Here is a 17,256-nt window from a genome sequence, read left to right as displayed (position 1 = left end):
AAGGAATAATCTGGCAGGACTTAAATCTAATATTTCCACCCGCTGTCCTAGAACAACACCACCTCCATCCCGTTTCAGCTCCCGGTAGAAAATCCAGTCTGAATCATCTCCAGCTCCGCCAGTAAGGCCAAAGTCACTCTTTGAAACAATGAGACTTCTGTTCCTCCGCCTTTATCAGAAAAGCAGACCTTTCTATTCGGTGAGAATTACGGCCGGCGGTCAATCAAATACGTCCGCGACGACGCCCAACATCGGCTTCTCTTTCAAAGCAAAACTTCACTGCCGCGCTTCCTCTGAAACCGTAACACAGGAATCATGCCTCCCTCTGATGGACGACCTACAAAACAGCCAAAGAATTCCATTCAATGGATGGCGCCGCTTGGAAGTTTCACCTCATAAACATAAACATAAACAAGCTACAACGCAAAGGTGATATGTAGTCCCCCACATCGGTCACTAGGTGTCACTGTTGCATTGAGGCAATAGCCACCGCAGGAAGTACTGTCCACAACAGGAAGTTTAGAAAAGAACTCATGTCTTATTTTGTCTTGTCTCCTATGTTGGCCAACGTTGGAACGTAAAGTCATGTCTAGAGGCCTCTAATGCTAATCTCTTTGGAAGGTTGCTACTAGCTAGCCGCTGTGGCGCTGTGGCGAGGTGTCGCTACGCCAGTAACGTAGTTCTTGGCCAGAAATGTTTTATTGCTGTAGCTTGGTTAGTATGCAGCTCACGTTATGGAAATGGAGCCTTGGGGGAGGTTTTTTCAGAAGGCTTCATGGGCAGAATAGGTGTGTCCCATTACTTGCATTCCTAGCGGCCTCTTTTTAGCGGTTTTTTATCTTGATAAAAGGGGTGTGTTCATGTGACCTCAGGATTGTGGATGACGGGAGGCTTTATGGTATTTAAATGATGTATACTATATACTGCTCGGAATACTTACATTATTCCCGTGGGAAGTTTCTTTGGAAACGGGAGGTTAAGCCGCGTCCCAGAATGTGTCCTGGTTGACCTTGGAGGTTGAAGAAGTAGAAGCTGAGATGGCATTATAGGAGCGGCAATGAGAAATGGCATCTCCAGCCTTCTGAAATGTGAGGACACGCAGGAGTTGATGAAGACGCTTTGGTTCCGTGGAAGAATGCGAGCGCGGGCGTGAAACCTCCAGGAAGCCGGTGTTTATCTTTTCTTTGCAACGTTCATGTCCGTGTCACTTTGTTTTTGGCATGTTCTGGGAAACATCTTGACACGTTTAGGTGGACAAGCTCCTGGAAAATCAAGATCAGCGCGGTGGGAGGGCAGGGGGGTTCTGACAGGGGCTGGACCCTGACCATGACTGTCGCAGATGTATCCTTTAGACCTGGCCTCCCAGAGACCTGGCCTCCCAGAGACCTGGCCTCCCGGGGACCTGGCCTCCCAGAGACCTGGCCCGTGAACCCGCACACTGGGCCCAGCGTGTTTTGACACGCTGTCAGTCTGGTGGGATGGAGTGGAGGTAGGAAGGTGGCCGCACACATGCGTATACTTGCTGTTTATGTTCCTAATCAAGCTCTCGTTCAGCCTTGATGTGCGCCTTCCCACCTGGGATACGTCCTGTGGAACCTGCTGATCCCGGGATGGAACGAAACAAACACAATCTAGATGGAGAAGATTGGCATCTATGCTGAAGATCAATAATTCATGACGGAGAATTGAAGTGCTGGCAGTGCCTGACGCGTCCCGTCCAGGTAAGACCTGGATGGAGGGTAGATCTGTGAGAAGGTCCGCGCCACACGTTGCATTCCAGTGTCAAGGTGGTCGGGGCCCCCATGAGAGAAACCATGTGGGGGGGGCCTTACACAAACAAACCCTAAAGTGCTTCACCTTTGCCAGCTAATGCGTCTTCCACGCGATGGTGACGTTTGGAGATCTGAAGTGTTTGAGGAAATGCAGGAGGAGATGTTGGGTTTCATGTGGTCAAGTTCGGATCCTAAGGCCAGGAAGGGCACCATGACAGCTCTGGAGTCCTCCTCCAGGCAGGGAGGAACCCACTTTGGTCTGTGCCGCAGGTCTCTCGGGCAGGCCTCCGACAGCCTGATTAGTCTGCCGGGCTTAGTCATTTTGTTTGTTGGCGTTGGAACGGCACCGGCCTCAGGCTGGCTGCTTGGAAGCCTGTTGAGGAATGGCTCCTATTTCCCAAATTGGAACATTTCAGAGTAACATCAGGATGCTAGCCAAGTACAGCTGTCATTTGGGGGGGGGGGGGCGCTACTGTTTGGGCTTTTTGTCATTTGTCCTAAACCACGAGGCACAGTGATTGGCTAGGCCAAGTATCGCGCACACTGATCATTGAACATGATCGATATCTGGATCGATGATGGCGATACCACCCTTGGTGTCAACGTGATCGATGATGGCGATACCACCCTTGGTGTCAACATGATTGATATCTGGATCGATGATGGCGATACCAACCTTGGTGTCAACGTGATCGATGATGACGATACCATCCTTGGTGTCAACGTGATCAATGATGGCGATACCACCCTTGGTGTCAACATGATCGATATCTGGATCGATGATGGCAATACCACCCTTGGTGTCAGCATGATCGATATCTGGATGGATGATGGCGGTACTACCCTTGGTGCCAGCATGATCGATATTTGGATCGATGATGGCGATACCGCCCTTGGTGTCAGCATGATCGATATCTGGATCGATGATGGCGATACCGCCCTTGGTGTCAGCATGATCGATATCTGGATCGATGATGGCGATACCGCCCTTGGTGTCAGCATGATCGATATCTGGATCGATGATGGCGATACCACCCTTGGTGTCAGCATGATCGATATCTGGATCGATGATGGCGATACCACCCTTGGTGTCAGCATGATCGATATCTGGATCGATGATGGCGATACCACCCTTGGTGTCACCACTCCATTCTAATCCATACTAATCCGTACTAAACTCACTGAAGGGAAATTGAGAGGAACATCAAGATGGTTGGTCTAATTAGTTCTCCAGAGGAAAGGAAAGTGTGCTAATTTGCAAAGAGAAAATTCAACATTTGAAAGAAAATAAATCCATACAGGAAACGTCCCAGGTGTGCCACTCCAAATAAACCACGGGGGCCGAGTACATTCTCAATTATGGATAATTGAACCACGTTTCATTCGGAGGGTTTCCTTATTTCCCAGAAGAAACATCTACCCGATCTCCACTGTCGCCGTCTTTACCCTTTATTCCCGTTCCGTCTCCGTTCCTCACCCCCTTCACCTCCTTCACCCCCGTCACACAGCGAGTGAGGAGCACAGCGCTTCTAACGTAAAAGTCAAATAACATTAGCGCTCCTTGAGCGTTAGCGAGTGCGGCGTTGCCAAACGTGGACATCCACTCCCACCAAAATAATAATTACCCTCTTGGAGATGAAGCAAAGGAGACAGAGGAGCCAGGAGGTGAAGGAAGCAGGAAAGCAAAAGTGGAGGGGAAGGCTTTGCTGATAGATGTTTGCAAAAGTAAAACCAGCTGTGAGAAGAAGAGCAGAACCATTCTGGCCGGCTTGGGGTTCTTGTCTGGTGGACGCTGGTGGAAGCTAGCATGGACACAAACGCTAGAGCTGATATGATCAGACGAAATAGCACAAGCTTTTTCCTAAAATCAGCAATAGGAAAAACAATTTCCCAAAAAGTATTATGCTCCAAATCCGGACTGAGCACTCGATGCCACTCATCATGAAAGCAACGTCCAATGAGTTCCTTCTGTGATGTCCTTTTAGTTTGACTTAAATGCACCGAGTGGGCGCTCTGTCATTTATGTTCTTAAAATGTCTTTATTGCTCTTTTAACATGACCTGACCAGTCTTAGTCACGTCTGCGAGAACATAAGACTTCCAAGGCTTCTCAAACAAAGGATCTCACTGCTTTTATGCAACTTAGCAACTAAAAAGGCTTTTGGTCTCATATTGGACTTTCCTCAACGGCTCCATAATCATAAATCCTGTCTATATTTGACATGCATCCGTCCACTCCAAAGAAAGCATTGGCACTACACGATTGTCATTTCAAATACATACACTACGCTGGATTTCAAAGCCACAATTGCCGGTTTTGTGCCCATAAGAGGCTTAAGCCAGTTTATTCTTGCAAAATATGATACATATTTAGCAGCATCGGGTTTTATTTACAGAAGGCTCAATGAGCACAAATGTAAGAATTGTTGATGTAATGTCAGTGTGAGCAAGTTACACGGTCATGGCACACAAGGGCCTTTTTACTGTTGTGAATGGATTGTAATGCCGGGCTTGGGCGATAGGGGGCAGTAGCGTGTACTTGCTAGTTAACCTGCTCGAGAGGAAGAAGAAATTTGCATAATTTGTGGTGGCGTTCCACGTGTGGGTTTCTTGGATAAAAACGTGGCTTGCCTTTCTTGAAGGTATAAAGTGCTGTTTTGCACGCCAGACGCCGGGAAAAGGCCGAATTGGTTTAAGTAATTGCAATGTTAAGCGTGTAAATGCACAGCATCAGACCTAAATTGCAGTTTAACGACAGCTACAGAAAGTAACATTACATTATACAGGCCAAATGTAACGTCTTTGTGTAATATTTTGGTTGTTTGCAGGATAATTTGGTTAAAAAGATCAGAACAGACGTCATGTTTTGTCTTTTTACTGGTTGCGCGTCTGTGACGCTGAGTAGGGATGTTTTTTTGATGCACGGCTGTACGCAGCATTACGGTAACGGTAACCAGGGTGACCTGACCAAAACAGGAAGTGTGCTTTTTGATGGCGGTCTTCCAGCTCCGGTGAACCAATTGACCGCTTGAGCTGCGTGTAAAGGTATGTTAAGTTTCATACATCTATTCCGTGCTAATGCCAGTGTGTTAGCAGCACCGCACTGTTATGCTAGGATTTATGAATTATGGTTGCCATCAATTGTCATTGTTGCAGCGGAACGTTGGAGGTAATCTAATACAATTATATCTATTTCTTATCCCCCTAAATACCCTATTTGAGTTAACGACGTGTGAGTGTTACATTGTAAATACTGCACGGCTACATTTTGAACCATCTCATTTTCCGTCTTTGTTGAAATGTATCATAGCAACCAAAAAGGGAGGGGGGCTACCACTGCTACTCCGCCACTGCAAAGTGCTAGGATTAAGTTGTTGGGGATATTTTTAGCCATTGCATTAGCTTTGATGAGAGAACATGTATAGAATACCTTCCTTAATTGATTTTTTTTGTCCAGCACAATGGGGACATCGCTGACCAGGGCAGCCCAGTGGGCCGCGTCTGACTCCGGCGGTGGCCAGCTGGAGTCCACGCCGATGAACGACACCCTGCTGAATGAAATCCTTCGCTTTGTGGAGAACTTCAGCTCCCAGAATCCGCAAGAGGCAGAGGTGGTGTTCGAGGAGCCGCTCCAGTGGCGCACCACTTTAGCATCGTCCGATTTCACCGCAGACTATGACATCAGGTGGGACCAATCAGGAGGCGGCCTGCTGGCTGGCTTTCAGTGTTACGGGTCTGTGCAGGCTTTGCTGTCACTGTGGTGCTTTAATGTATTTGACCTTGGATCTCCTGTCTTTGCATCCGCAGCGAGTCCGACGTGGAGTCCCAGGAGAAAGACGACGAGGGGCGTTCGCTGCTGAGTCTCTCTTCCCCCATTGTTTGTGTCCGCAACTTCAACCAGCTCTCTAAACTTGTACGTGTGGCAAACGAGAGGAAGCTTCAGGAAGTTCAGGCATGTGTTGAAGGTAAGGCGAGCATCGAGTCCCGGTTGCGTCTGGAATCTTCCAGACCACCGACATTTTCATGTTCATTTTCGGTTGTCATGTCCAAGACAGAGTAAAACTTCCATGAAAAGTGCCGATTCTGTGCACGCAGGTATGGATCAGGTCGTAGCGCCTCCCGAGTCCTAACCTGATGGTAGCTGGTTCCATCCTCGGTCGTGACTACATTTCAACCCTTCTCTCACATTTTTTCATCTGTTCTACATTCCAGTTCAACGTCAGCATATCGGCGTTCCACGCAGTTCAGCTTCATGTCGTTTTTATCTGCATAAACAAGAATGATAAGCAAACGACTTCAATTTTTCCCACCATCCACAATCGCACGTCTCTCTTCTGTGCCTTCTAACGATATCAAAACTGGTAAAAGAGGCAGCTAGTTAATGGGACACACCTATTCCACCCTGGTTATCTCTCCATGCTGGACCAGGTACATTCATAGCATGTAATACTTGTGTTGGGTTCCCATAGCAACATGGACAGGAAGGAAGGCTTTTTAGGCGCAGTAAGTGTGTCGTACATTCTTAGCTGTTTTGTCGATGAGATGTACGTCTCGCATGACAATTGGGGATGGTGGGGGAACAGATTTGGATGAAGTTACGGATGCAGAAGTTGTAAAGATTGTGAAGAAAGAGCGCAAGTCGTATTCCAGCCCAAACGTGTCTGTCCTCATGTTCAGAGAACAGAAAGCCCATGGTGAAGATTCTTGGTCCCAACTTTGCCAACCTCCATAAGGCTGCGAAGGCCGACAAAGGGAAAGAGCAGCAGCAGGGCAAGGACGCAGACGTCAAAGTCAAGCTGCTCCGCCTTCTTCAGCACGCCGACAAGCAGATCCTCCGCAGGCTCATGAAAGAAATATCAGAGTGGGGGTTCTTTCTTTGTTTTGCCTCATCTTTGTCAGATGATCGAAACAGCTACTGAATGACTTTGGGGAAGAAAAACATCATATGTTTTTTTTTCTTCTTGTTTTCAGGAAGGTTGAGCTCAATCCCACTGCAGTGAAGAAAGAAGTGGAATTTTTAAAGAACATTTGCAGTACTGGGGAGAATAGATTGTTAAAGTTGGTGCGATACACATCAGGTTTGAGTTATCTTCTTCTTTCACTGACTTGCTGTTTACATAAATACTGAGTATTCCACACCACAAAGACTAAATACTACACCACCGTCATTGTTTACTTTGTCAGTCATCAGTGGGGCCTTCATGTGTCGGGGATTGTGTAATTTGCTTCTATTCAGCCCATTTTGGAGCTGCGTGGTATCTCCCACCTGTTGTCTCCGCCACGGCTCATGTTGGCTTTCTTCCCTTGTCAGACTATGAATTTCCAAACGGCTGCCGCGCCCCTCTGTGGAGGCAACTGGAAGGTGAGATGTTTTACCTGGTGATCGAGCCCTACGACACGGAGACGCTCTACATCACCTGCAGCACCACAGGGGTCTTTTTCAACATGGTAAGAAGGCTTTGTGATAAGACCTCATCTTGGTTCGTTCATGGCGGGTAATTGGTTCAAGTGAAGTTCCACCAGGATTCTTCATTTACAAAATACCTGTAGATAATCACAAGATGTTGGAGAGTGAAACCTGACTAGAGTTCTTCTTTTGGGAACTTGGTGATGGCTCAATCCCACAAATGAAAATCACCAGTCCCATAAGATAGAACAGGCCCATAAGATAACGACTAACATCTACCTTAGTCTACACTTCCCTTCTGTCCTCATGGTGCTCCCCGCTGGCGTGTGGCTCCCTTGGGAATTGTGGCCTTTTCACTGTGCGCTCATGACAGGGCATCAAGCCGGAGGGAGACGAGATCGCCTACGAGCGAACCAGCGAGGTGTTCAAGGACCTGGTCTCGCTGCTGAAGAGCAAATCTCAGGTCTTTGCTGAGAACATCGACTCACAGGTAAGGCGGGAAACTATTTCACATCAAGTCTGCAAGAAATGGGTTATAAAAAAAAAGCCAAATGTGGATTATAACCTGGAAAAAGCAAACCTTGTTGAATGAATACTTAAATGATTACATTTTGTAAATGTGTGTGTACACGCGTGTGTGTATACATGCTGCATGAAAACCAACTTGCTTAAATATTCCATTTATTTTTAGGCAAATAACAAAGCAATATTTGATTTGCCCACTTAGTTAGGTTGGCTTTTGTTCATCCTTTCCTTCCAACTAAAACCATCCAGGCCCAATTTAGCCAAATGGAATAGATGAATAAATTTGGCAAGGAAACATGTCAACACAAAGGCAGCGTGATGTCCTGTTGCTAAAAACATGTTAGTCTTTTTGACTGCTACGTCCAGGCCGCCCACTCTGGCCCCCCTGGATGTTGGCTTGGCCCCCTGTGGGTTAATGGAAGAGAAGATGGTGTTATTTTAACGGCTGTCAAGATGCTTGTCTGGACGATGTTGGGATGTCCCGTGTAAACGTACATGTTGTGTAATCAGCGTCTGCTGCTCCATGCTAGTGAGCTAGTGTCTGATTGTTGCCGTCGTCAAACTTTATTGGGGCAAGCTTCCAGACGTTGAAAGCTGTGATTCATTCAGTAGTGCTGCTTCCTGCTTTAGTAATTTGACAGTATAACAAATCGCCCCGATAATAGACTGCAGCTGCACGCAGGAATCTGTTAATCATTTCATCTTTTCACTCGCGCTGCTAATTTTTTGCTGGAAAATGTGGCATCATGGCAAGTTCATCACACTGTTGTGTAGCGTCGGAGCGTTGACATCCATCTCTCCGGCTAGCCTTTAGGGAGGATTCTTTCATTCATTTGGTGACTTGGAGCCATCCTTTCAACCCCCCCCCCCACAGCTTTTACATCGGTTTCATCACTTAGGCAAGGAGTTGGGCTCTTGCAGCTTCACTCCATCACTTTTGTTTTGCAAATGTTCATAAAGAAATCCTATTGCTGTCATGGCGGACTACAGCCTTGTTAGTTCAAAATACATCTAAAGAAGCAGTATTTGGCCTAAATTGTTTTAAACACTGCTAAAATCCAAATATGGCTGCAGTACCTTCAGAGTAGTGGGTGTGTGTGTAATTGTCGTGTACAAGACGTAAGTATTAGCATAGGAGCGTGTAGCAAGCGTATTAAATGTAGGCTGTTGTAATTCTCATATTTGCTGATGTCTACTGCATAATAAGAGTGTGAAAGTGACTATGGGGCTGCTATTTCATGTCAGTGGACTCTAATGGACTTACGTATAGACGTATAGAAGGTCCTAAACAGGACCGACAAACTACAAGAATATTCTATTCCTAAATAAGGAATCCTACTTTGTGGAAATGTACTTATTTGATCCATAAATTCAGCGCAACAAACTAAACGAGGGCTAGATTCTCCCCCAAGTTGAAGAGTAAACGATCCACCGTCGTGTTGCTCCTATGTCTGGAGGTCAGGAGTGTCTTTGCGGCGGGCTGCTGCAAGTCAATGTGTGGAGGAGACCAAAGTGTATCAGCAAAGTAGCAAGAATGGCTACCTGTTAGCCGAGCTAGCCTCCTGTTAGCAGGAAGATGCTTCCACGTAGTCGTTGGCAGCCATACGGAGGAAAGATGCTTTCCTTCTCCTTTGACTTTGTTGGATTCAGTGACATCTCAGACTGGAAATTGGGCATACTGTGTTTCTGCATGAAAAGGAATCCCGACTGTTAACATGCTGTCCCTCGGAAGGATGGAAAGTCTTGTCTTTCTGACCTGCAGCCATTGAATGAAACGCTCCTTTCAGATGGCCAAGCATGAGTTTCACCTGATGATAAAAATGATACAAATAATGCAGTACGGGTTCCTCAGGGCAGCCACCAGTCCTGCGTCAGGCGAGGTACGCCTGCCGGCATCTTGACGTGTTGGCTTGCAGCGAGTCACGGCTAATGGAGCTTTTTATTGAGCGTTCCTTTCTGCGAAAGCATAAGGGCTTTGTCCGCGACGCACATGATGGAATTAAAGCAGGTCAATTAGCTTGAATCCAATCCGACTGCGGCTGTGAGGTTGCTTGGATTGACCGAGACGTTTCCAATAGCAGCTCACTCTACCTTTGAATAAAAACACGCGTATGGAGAAGTGGCTGGGGCCCTTGGCATCCACAGAAATACATCTTAATGCTTTCCCTCTGCCCTTTAAAATTATGACGGGACCGGCTATTTCTGCAAGGCAGGTGTCTGTGATTAAAACTATTTATACGTCTTATTGGCATGCATGCATGACTTTAATACAGACCTTCCAAGTGAAAGCAGCGAAGGAAAAAGTGTCACACAAAGGCATGCCTGTCTGCCAGGCTGCAAATGTTTCTATTTTTAATGTGTGCACTGAAACAATTCCTATTGTTCAGCTAATGAACTAACATCTAACGAGACAACCTGAAACTGAAAGTACAGCTTTACAAGAATAATATAAAAAAAATACAGAAATTCTATGCAGACTTCAGCGGAAGGCCTTGCGTCTTCTGAACATTGAAGACCCAATCAATGCTGGTATTTACCCCTTGGAGCTTAGAAGAGATGTTGCTACTCTCTGCACATTTTACAGACATTTCTTCTTCAAGCCATCGTTGGAAATTGGTTCGATCATCCCCCCGGTGTTTGCTAGTTTGAGGACAACAAGATCCTCCTCTACTGCACATCCATACTGTGGAACTATCCCCAGGTCTCGCACACATCTTCACCAATCCTCTTACGCACCAAGGGCATGCCGTCTATGGAACTCGCTGCCAGCTCACACCTTTCCCACCTCACCAAATATGGATATATTCAAGAAAAATATTAATCAACATGTAGTTGCTATTTTGGTCTTTAAATGGAAATTAACTTTAGCTTAGTGGACCGCTTTTCATCAATTCTCTGATGGCAACACCAGGTCCCTTAGTTATTGTAAAAAAGAAACAGTAGTCAAGTCAAAAACATTACAAATCTAACAGGGAAAAAAGTCACTTTTAGGAGAATAAATTTGTCATGTGAGGGTAAATGTACTTCTAGTAGTAGAAAATGAAGTGTCAACATAGCATCCTCATTTCAATATTCAACCCCTGCTTGGACTTTGCAGTGGCCACCAGGCTGGATAGTAGATTGAAGATAGCATCTATCACCGCTACACTGGGGTAGGTCAATGGCCAAGATGACGCTAAAAACCCTCTGCTCTCCGTCACAGGAATTTCGAGATCCTCCACCCCCACGCACGGCGAAGCCTCACGTGGAGTTGGTGGATGCTCAGACGCAGCTTTCACTCAAGAGGAGCGACAAGAACGATCCTTCTCGATGGAAGGATCCCAGTTTGGCTGGGTATGTCACAAGAATAATGTGCCAGGTACAGTACAAGATGGTGTACCAGGTACATACTGGTAATGGATGACTAGATGGTGTACGAGATCATAATGTGCTCTAGTTGCTATGGCAACCTCATATCACCTTTTTTTACTGGTCTATTAGTGGACCTGCCTGGACACTGGTGGGTGTTTGTAGGATCTTGGTCACCTTTCCTTGACATGCTGCCACAGCGTCATGGAGGCCTGTTTCTACACGTGCATGAGAAGGTGAATGTGAACTTTGGATGTCATTCCAGAGAAGCAGATGAGAAGAAAAACGGCAAAGACTCTGAAAATGACAAGAAAGATGGATCCAAGAGTAAAGCTTTCTCCGAGTCCTCCTTTGCCGATCACTTGTCGTCTTTGAGAAAGTGAGTCATGTTTTGCTTCTTCTTCGTCCATGTGGGACACGGGTGGCCCAAGCCAGCTTCATGTTTGGCCAAAGATGGCACCTCCAGTGTTGGCATGATTCAGGTTTAACGTTGGCTGCTTTTGGTTGTACCAGTAAGACCTCGAGACAGCAGGCGGACCTTTTCAGCGAGACGTCGTCTGAGAGCAACGAGAGTTATGAAGAGGAGGAGCAGCCAGTGCGCCGTCAGCGAAACACAGACCAGCCCTCAGACTACTGGCAGATCCAGAAGTTGGTCAAGTACCTGAGGGTAGGCTGACATCCATCCGCGCATCACTCATGTCTTCTGATGGCTTTCAACGCCAAATGCTGCAGACGCACACACACAACTGACAGGAAACAGCATTTGTTCCCCTGTCATCTGTGCAAGAACTCGACGCTGGCCTGGGTCTGTGTTCTGGAATCAGGCGTGATCATGGGACTGCAGCAGAGCCCAAAGCTATAGGAGGACGATGGGATGTCCTTTCCCGTAATCCCACCTGTCTCAGGCCTATTAGGATGCTGCTGGCTGAGAAGAAGGATGGGGTGCTTCTTTGGGATTGAAGTGGTTGGCTCGCCTGCTGGATTCCGTCTTTCTGAGACGGGCCTGTTTGCTTCCCTTCCGCCAGCCGAGGCGAAGGGGAAAGAGCTGTCTGACGGCAGCAGCTGTACGCGCTGTTTGCCCACACCGCAGAAGCATCAAAATGAAGCGCGCCTGTGACGGGCCTGACGGGGCATATGGGGAACATTAGTGTCAGGAGAGGAAGGGAAAGACAAAAACACGAGTGACCCAGACTGGCTGGGACTCCTCCCCTCGATGCCAATGACCCATCCTCCCTCGCCGCATCCGGTGATCTGGCTGCAGGCCTTTTATTTTGACAGGGTTTAGTTGTGAACTAATCCCTCCCCGATTTGCTCTTTAAAATTGCCTGTTCGTTCTTTATGTTTTTCAAAAATATGAAAGTTAATCACTTAAACTGACCTTCTATTATCATGCGTTACTAGCAACTCTCCGCCAATGCATCATTTCCAGCGACGTTTGCAATGTTGAGTGAAATATATTTAATACAACGGTACGATAACTCTTATAGCAAATGTTGACCTAAAATCGGAGGAGAAGGTCCTCCCCCCTGCAAACACGGACGTACTTCCTACTGGAACTGCAGGAAGTACTTCCTCCGAAGGCAGCCAGTCACTTCCTCCCCATCACAACCAGCCCACAGTGAATTCAGTCAAGGGAAAGTGAAAGTGGGTGTGTATGCTTATATTCTTCAGCTGTGTTTTGGTGTGTGTGTGTGTGTGTGTGTGTGTGTGTGTGTGTGTGTGTGTGTGCGTGTGTGGGCGTGCGTGTTCCTGTGTCAACAAGCAACACACCCCAGCTAGCTATCTGTCTGCAAACCACACAGGGCAGTTATTTATGGCTTTTGTCCACTAGTCCTTTTATAATATCATTACCATCAGACGCTGGAACTTAGCAGGAGCCAAGTTAAATATCTGGTTTATTTTAGGCAGCCCCCATCCGCCCCCCCCTTTCCTGCCTTCCCCAGCATTATAGACAGATGTTTGTACTACAGGAAGTGTAACACTTTCATAAAGCAACACATGGATACTGTATGGTTGTTTACCTGGGATTTATTGGCCAGAGATGATATTACTGGATGATGAAGCACCTCCACTGCTTCAATTGGCTGCAGTGTAAGGATAGAAGACGTAACCACACCTTCATTTTTTACAGCATTCTATTCTTTGTCTTTCTCCTCACTTTTTACAAGCCCACATTTGACTGACTTATGTTTTACTTCCAATGTTTGCTGGGGTGCACGTATCAAATAAATGAGTGTTTAGTGTCTGTCAAAACATATTCATGAGCGGACAAGCCAGCTGGACGCGCGTCTGAGTGCTAATGGTGGTCTTTCATGGCTTCTGCTCTTGGCGCTGTGGTCGTATATTTAGTTCACTAGGCTGCGGTATGCAAACACACGCGAGGCGCGCTTCCAGGAGAATAAAGAGGAATTTGTCATGTTTAGTTGCTCATGTTTTTATGTCTGGTTGGCCTTGTGATTCCAGGCGGGAGACCAAACGGCCACTTTGCTGACGCTCTACGCCCTGATGGACTACGACCTGAAGCAGGAGACGTATCATCTGGCCATGCAGGACTCGGGTGGCCTCAAAGTCCTCACTAACATTCTACATTTGGAGGAAGTCAACCTCCAGGTGAGTCGTTGGCTTGGCGGCCCGCTTTCAGCCGAAGTGCTTGCTAGCGTGCCCCAACTGTGCGGTCTCGGACAAATGTTAGTACTTGACTGTTCCACCTCTTGGACCTCTTCTCTTCAGACTGTCACTTCTCGTTTTACGCCATTTTTCATCCATTTCCGCCTCCACTTCTTATTCCGCCTCTGTCCACTAGCTCCGCCCACATTTCTCAACCATTCAGACCACATGATCAAAATGTTCTGTACATGCTAGTTGGCTATCTGGCTTACTGTAATTTAGCATAAGTACTGTATTTCCCTGCCGCTTTTGCCATTGAAAATGAATATGCAGTTTAGTGCCCCCTATTGGTGTCAAAGAGTTAGTGTAACATTCTGCTCTGCAGGGTGACTCGGGGCAAGGATGTCCCAAGGTTCGATGCTGAGGGCCGCGTACTTAGATTGACGGGATGCAAGGCCCATGAACAGCAGATGTTGATGTACATTTATTGGTAATATTCAGATGGATATCCTAACTACTCGTTCCCCATCATATTGACTTTATTCTCCTGAAACTACACAGGTGGGGTACACTTAACACTTTTACACAGTTAACACATTACCAGGTACATTTTACATATTTGCCATGTGTATCTAAAACCTTGGCGACCCCAGTGAGGATAAGCGGCCTAGAAAAGGATGGATGGGTATCTAAACATGCTAAGATGAAACAATGTGGTACCTGTACCCCTACCTATGGCCCCCCCACCCCGACGGTTGCTGGTTCGATCCTGGGTGGGTGAATAGATGTCATGTCTGGGACATTTGACCTGAAGGTCCTGCAGGGAGATGATCTGCTTGTCCGTGTCTTGCTTCCGGGTTAGCTTGGATCGCTGGGAATTCTGAGAGAGATCAGCCACAACGCGCAAACCCGCCGGGCCATCGTTGACAACGGAGGACTGCGGAGCATCGTGAACATCCTGGACTCGCGGAATAAAGACGTAAAGGCCCTGGCGGCCGAGACGATCGCTAACTTGACCAGCTTCCGCAGGGCCAGGAGGACGGTCAGGAAGTACAACGGTATCAGTAAACTTGTAAGTATTACTCATTGGAAGAAGTAGCCTGCTTATTCTTTGGATGTTTTAATTACAGAAGAAATCAGGAGGCGGTTCATGGCCTCTCTGCGCACGCCATGAAAAGTCTTGTAGGAGGCCAATCAGATAGAATGTCTCCTACATCCTGACCTGCATTCATGTTTGTTGACGGAGCCCAGTGATTAAAGACTCCACGTGTATATTTTCCTCAGACATGGAGTCAGATGTTCTAATGTGCTAGTCGCTCACACGAGGCAGATTAATTTCACGCTCTGGTACGAGACCACCTTTGAACCGGGCAGCGATAGCCCCGCTTCCTCCGTCCGTCTCGTTAGTCCGGAACTACGATTTGAAAGTGAATGATGGCCGTGATCCGGCTTTCCCAGTTTTAACGTCAGCATCCTTCTGCTTCCTGTCTCCCATCAGACCAAGCTGCTGGACTGCAGCGCCGACTTGACCAACGTGGATCCCAAGCAGGAGAAGGATGTGGAGGTGGCCCGCTTTGGCGTCTTGGCGCTCTGGAGCTGCAGCAAGAGTCCCAAAAACAAAGAGGCCATCCGTAAGGCCGGCGCCATCCCTCTGCTGGGACGCCTGCTCAAGTCTCCACAAATGAACATGCTCATCCCCGTGGTGGGCATCCTGCAGAACTGTGCCTCTGAGGTGAACGCAGCGCCCGGTTACAGTTCCGACTGAGATGCCGGCCTCCATTCATTGCTCCCTTTCAGGAAAGCTGCAAGGCTGCTATTCAGACGGAGGGCATGATCAAGGATTTGGTCCAGAACCTCAGCATCGACAACGACCAGCTACGCATCCACTGTGCTAACGTCATCTTCCAGGTTAGCCGCCTTGCTTTGTCCCGGAGTCAGATTCCCTGGCAATGCTGCAGCATGCATCACCCATTTTATATACGTACATATATGCATATAACAATCTAATGTCCGTCTTGTTACAATTACAAAAAATACAAAATAACTGTTGGGGTCGAATAAGACGACCGGTTCTGGCTGTCAATCAAAGGCTGTCGATGTCTTCCCAGCGCTGCTTTGTTGCATGTGCTGTTGAAGGGGTGTGGCTTACATGCTTGGACCAGCAGACGGCAGCTTTAGTCTAAAGACTGGATACCATCCACATCTTCATGCTTTGCTAGTAAACACATCTCCAATGGGCGCTGCGTCCCCTTGTTTGTCTTGGCAGTGTGCAGAGAACAAGCAAACGCGGACCGCCGTCAACGAGCACAAAGGCCTGCCCGCCCTGGTTTCACTCCTGAACAAGACGGACAACAAGCAGCTCATGGCTGCCGCCACAGGAGCCGTGTGGAAGTGTTCCCTCAGCCCCGAGAACCTGGACGTGTAAGCCTGGGAGACAGTGTGGCCTCATTTGTACTCCCTAACACATACACGCACACACACACACATGCACACGCACACACGCTGTCATCATCCCATTGCAAGTCACTTTTTTATGTCAGTGTTTCCACGAGGTGTTTTTCCTTACTATGGTGTCTGGATGATGTAACTGGCTGCAGAATATGGCAATGATGTGTTCACATAGTTTGGGATATTTGATGATACTAGAAGCCACCTACAGAAATGATACCGGTGCTCCATATCGGCCGTCCTAACATAGTTTGGGATATTTGATGATACTAGAAGCCACCTACAGAAATGATACCGGTGCTCCATATCAACAGTCCTAACATTCCACTTTCCCCCTGCATTATTATTCCAGTACATGTTCTTTAGCGACTGTAGCTTCTAGAACTTGTGGAGGTGGATATGTTACATTTACTATATTACAGAAAACATTCCTTTCTTTTCCCAGTGCTTCCAACGACAGTCCATAGGGCGAGGATGTTTGATGCTTTTGGGGTGGAAATGTCTTTTGTCTTACATGAAGTGAATAGTTGAAATTGCCAAGAGGAATTTATAGAATGTAAAAAGAAAAAAAAAAAGGCTGAGTCGCATCTTTCTGCACTTCATATATCACAGGAGTGACAGAATGATATCCTGCATTTAAGTAAATTTAGCTTTAGGCTGCAGCTGAGGGCCTGCTGCCACATCCACTTAGCACCGCTGCCGTTTCAGCCACACCATCATTACAGCGTACCCCCACTCATGTGGCCCCCCCTCGGTAGCTTATCAACTTATTACGAGTTCAATATACCTTTTCTTGAATATTTTTTCTCTGCTACCAAAATGATATTCCATTTCTTCGTATCACAGCAGCTTATTCGTGTAAAATAGCAACTCTGACTAATTCCAAATATTCCAACATTTTGAATAATCTTGGTACATTTTCATTTGGACCGTTTTCAGAATTTTCCCAAGTGGGCTTCTGTCTGGTTGCCAGGTTTGCGGTCATCAGGTTGGACCGAGGTATGGTCCACGTGGATCGTTGCCTCGCTTGGCTTGTGAAGCACAGTTGGTGACACTTGTAGCGTACAAACGCTGCGCTGGCCCTCGCACTAAATCAGTCTGAGTTATGAGTGGCGGCAGAGTGCAGGCCAACTGTCAATCAACGTGTCAT

At 47.1% G+C, this 17,256-nt stretch overlaps 1 protein-coding gene across 2 annotated transcripts in view; it reads left to right on the top strand.

Moving 5' to 3' along the window:
- The first annotated feature begins 895 nt into the window (after window positions 1-895).
- Window positions 896-17,256, top strand: part of odad2 (outer dynein arm docking complex subunit 2) — a 29,557-nt gene continuing 13,196 nt past the window's right edge. The window contains exons 1-16 of one of the 2 annotated variants that reach the window (XM_078790549.1): window positions 896-1,489; window positions 1,555-1,721; window positions 5,229-5,456; window positions 5,579-5,736; window positions 6,449-6,632; window positions 6,743-6,849; window positions 7,083-7,219; window positions 7,552-7,668; window positions 10,906-11,036; window positions 11,317-11,430; window positions 11,565-11,718; window positions 13,515-13,661; window positions 14,521-14,730; window positions 15,157-15,390; window positions 15,456-15,566; window positions 15,925-16,079. In XM_078790549.1, the coding sequence (XP_078646675.1) occupies window positions 5,233-5,456; window positions 5,579-5,736; window positions 6,449-6,632; window positions 6,743-6,849; window positions 7,083-7,219; window positions 7,552-7,668; window positions 10,906-11,036; window positions 11,317-11,430; window positions 11,565-11,718; window positions 13,515-13,661; window positions 14,521-14,730; window positions 15,157-15,390; window positions 15,456-15,566; window positions 15,925-16,079 (2,183 nt within the window). In that variant the 5' untranslated portion in view covers window positions 896-1,489; window positions 1,555-1,721; window positions 5,229-5,232. Of the gene's footprint in view, window positions 1,490-1,554; window positions 1,722-4,785; window positions 4,817-5,228; window positions 5,457-5,578; window positions 5,737-6,448; window positions 6,633-6,742; window positions 6,850-7,082; window positions 7,220-7,551; window positions 7,669-10,905; window positions 11,037-11,316; window positions 11,431-11,564; window positions 11,719-13,514; window positions 13,662-14,520; window positions 14,731-15,156; window positions 15,391-15,455; window positions 15,567-15,924; window positions 16,080-17,256 lie in introns of those variants that run through there. The other variant, XM_058060660.2, reaches the window with a different exon arrangement.

The sequence above is a fragment of the Doryrhamphus excisus genome, linkage group LG5 (assembly GCF_037039965.1).
Source record: "Doryrhamphus excisus strain RoL-2023G ecotype Guam linkage group LG5, RoL_Dexc_Guam_v1.1, whole genome shotgun sequence".
NCBI classification, from domain to species: Eukaryota; Metazoa; Chordata; class Actinopteri; order Syngnathiformes; family Syngnathidae; genus Doryrhamphus; species Doryrhamphus excisus.
The sequence above is the reverse complement of the archived record's forward strand: the minus strand, read 5'-3'. Positions and strand labels throughout refer to the sequence as shown.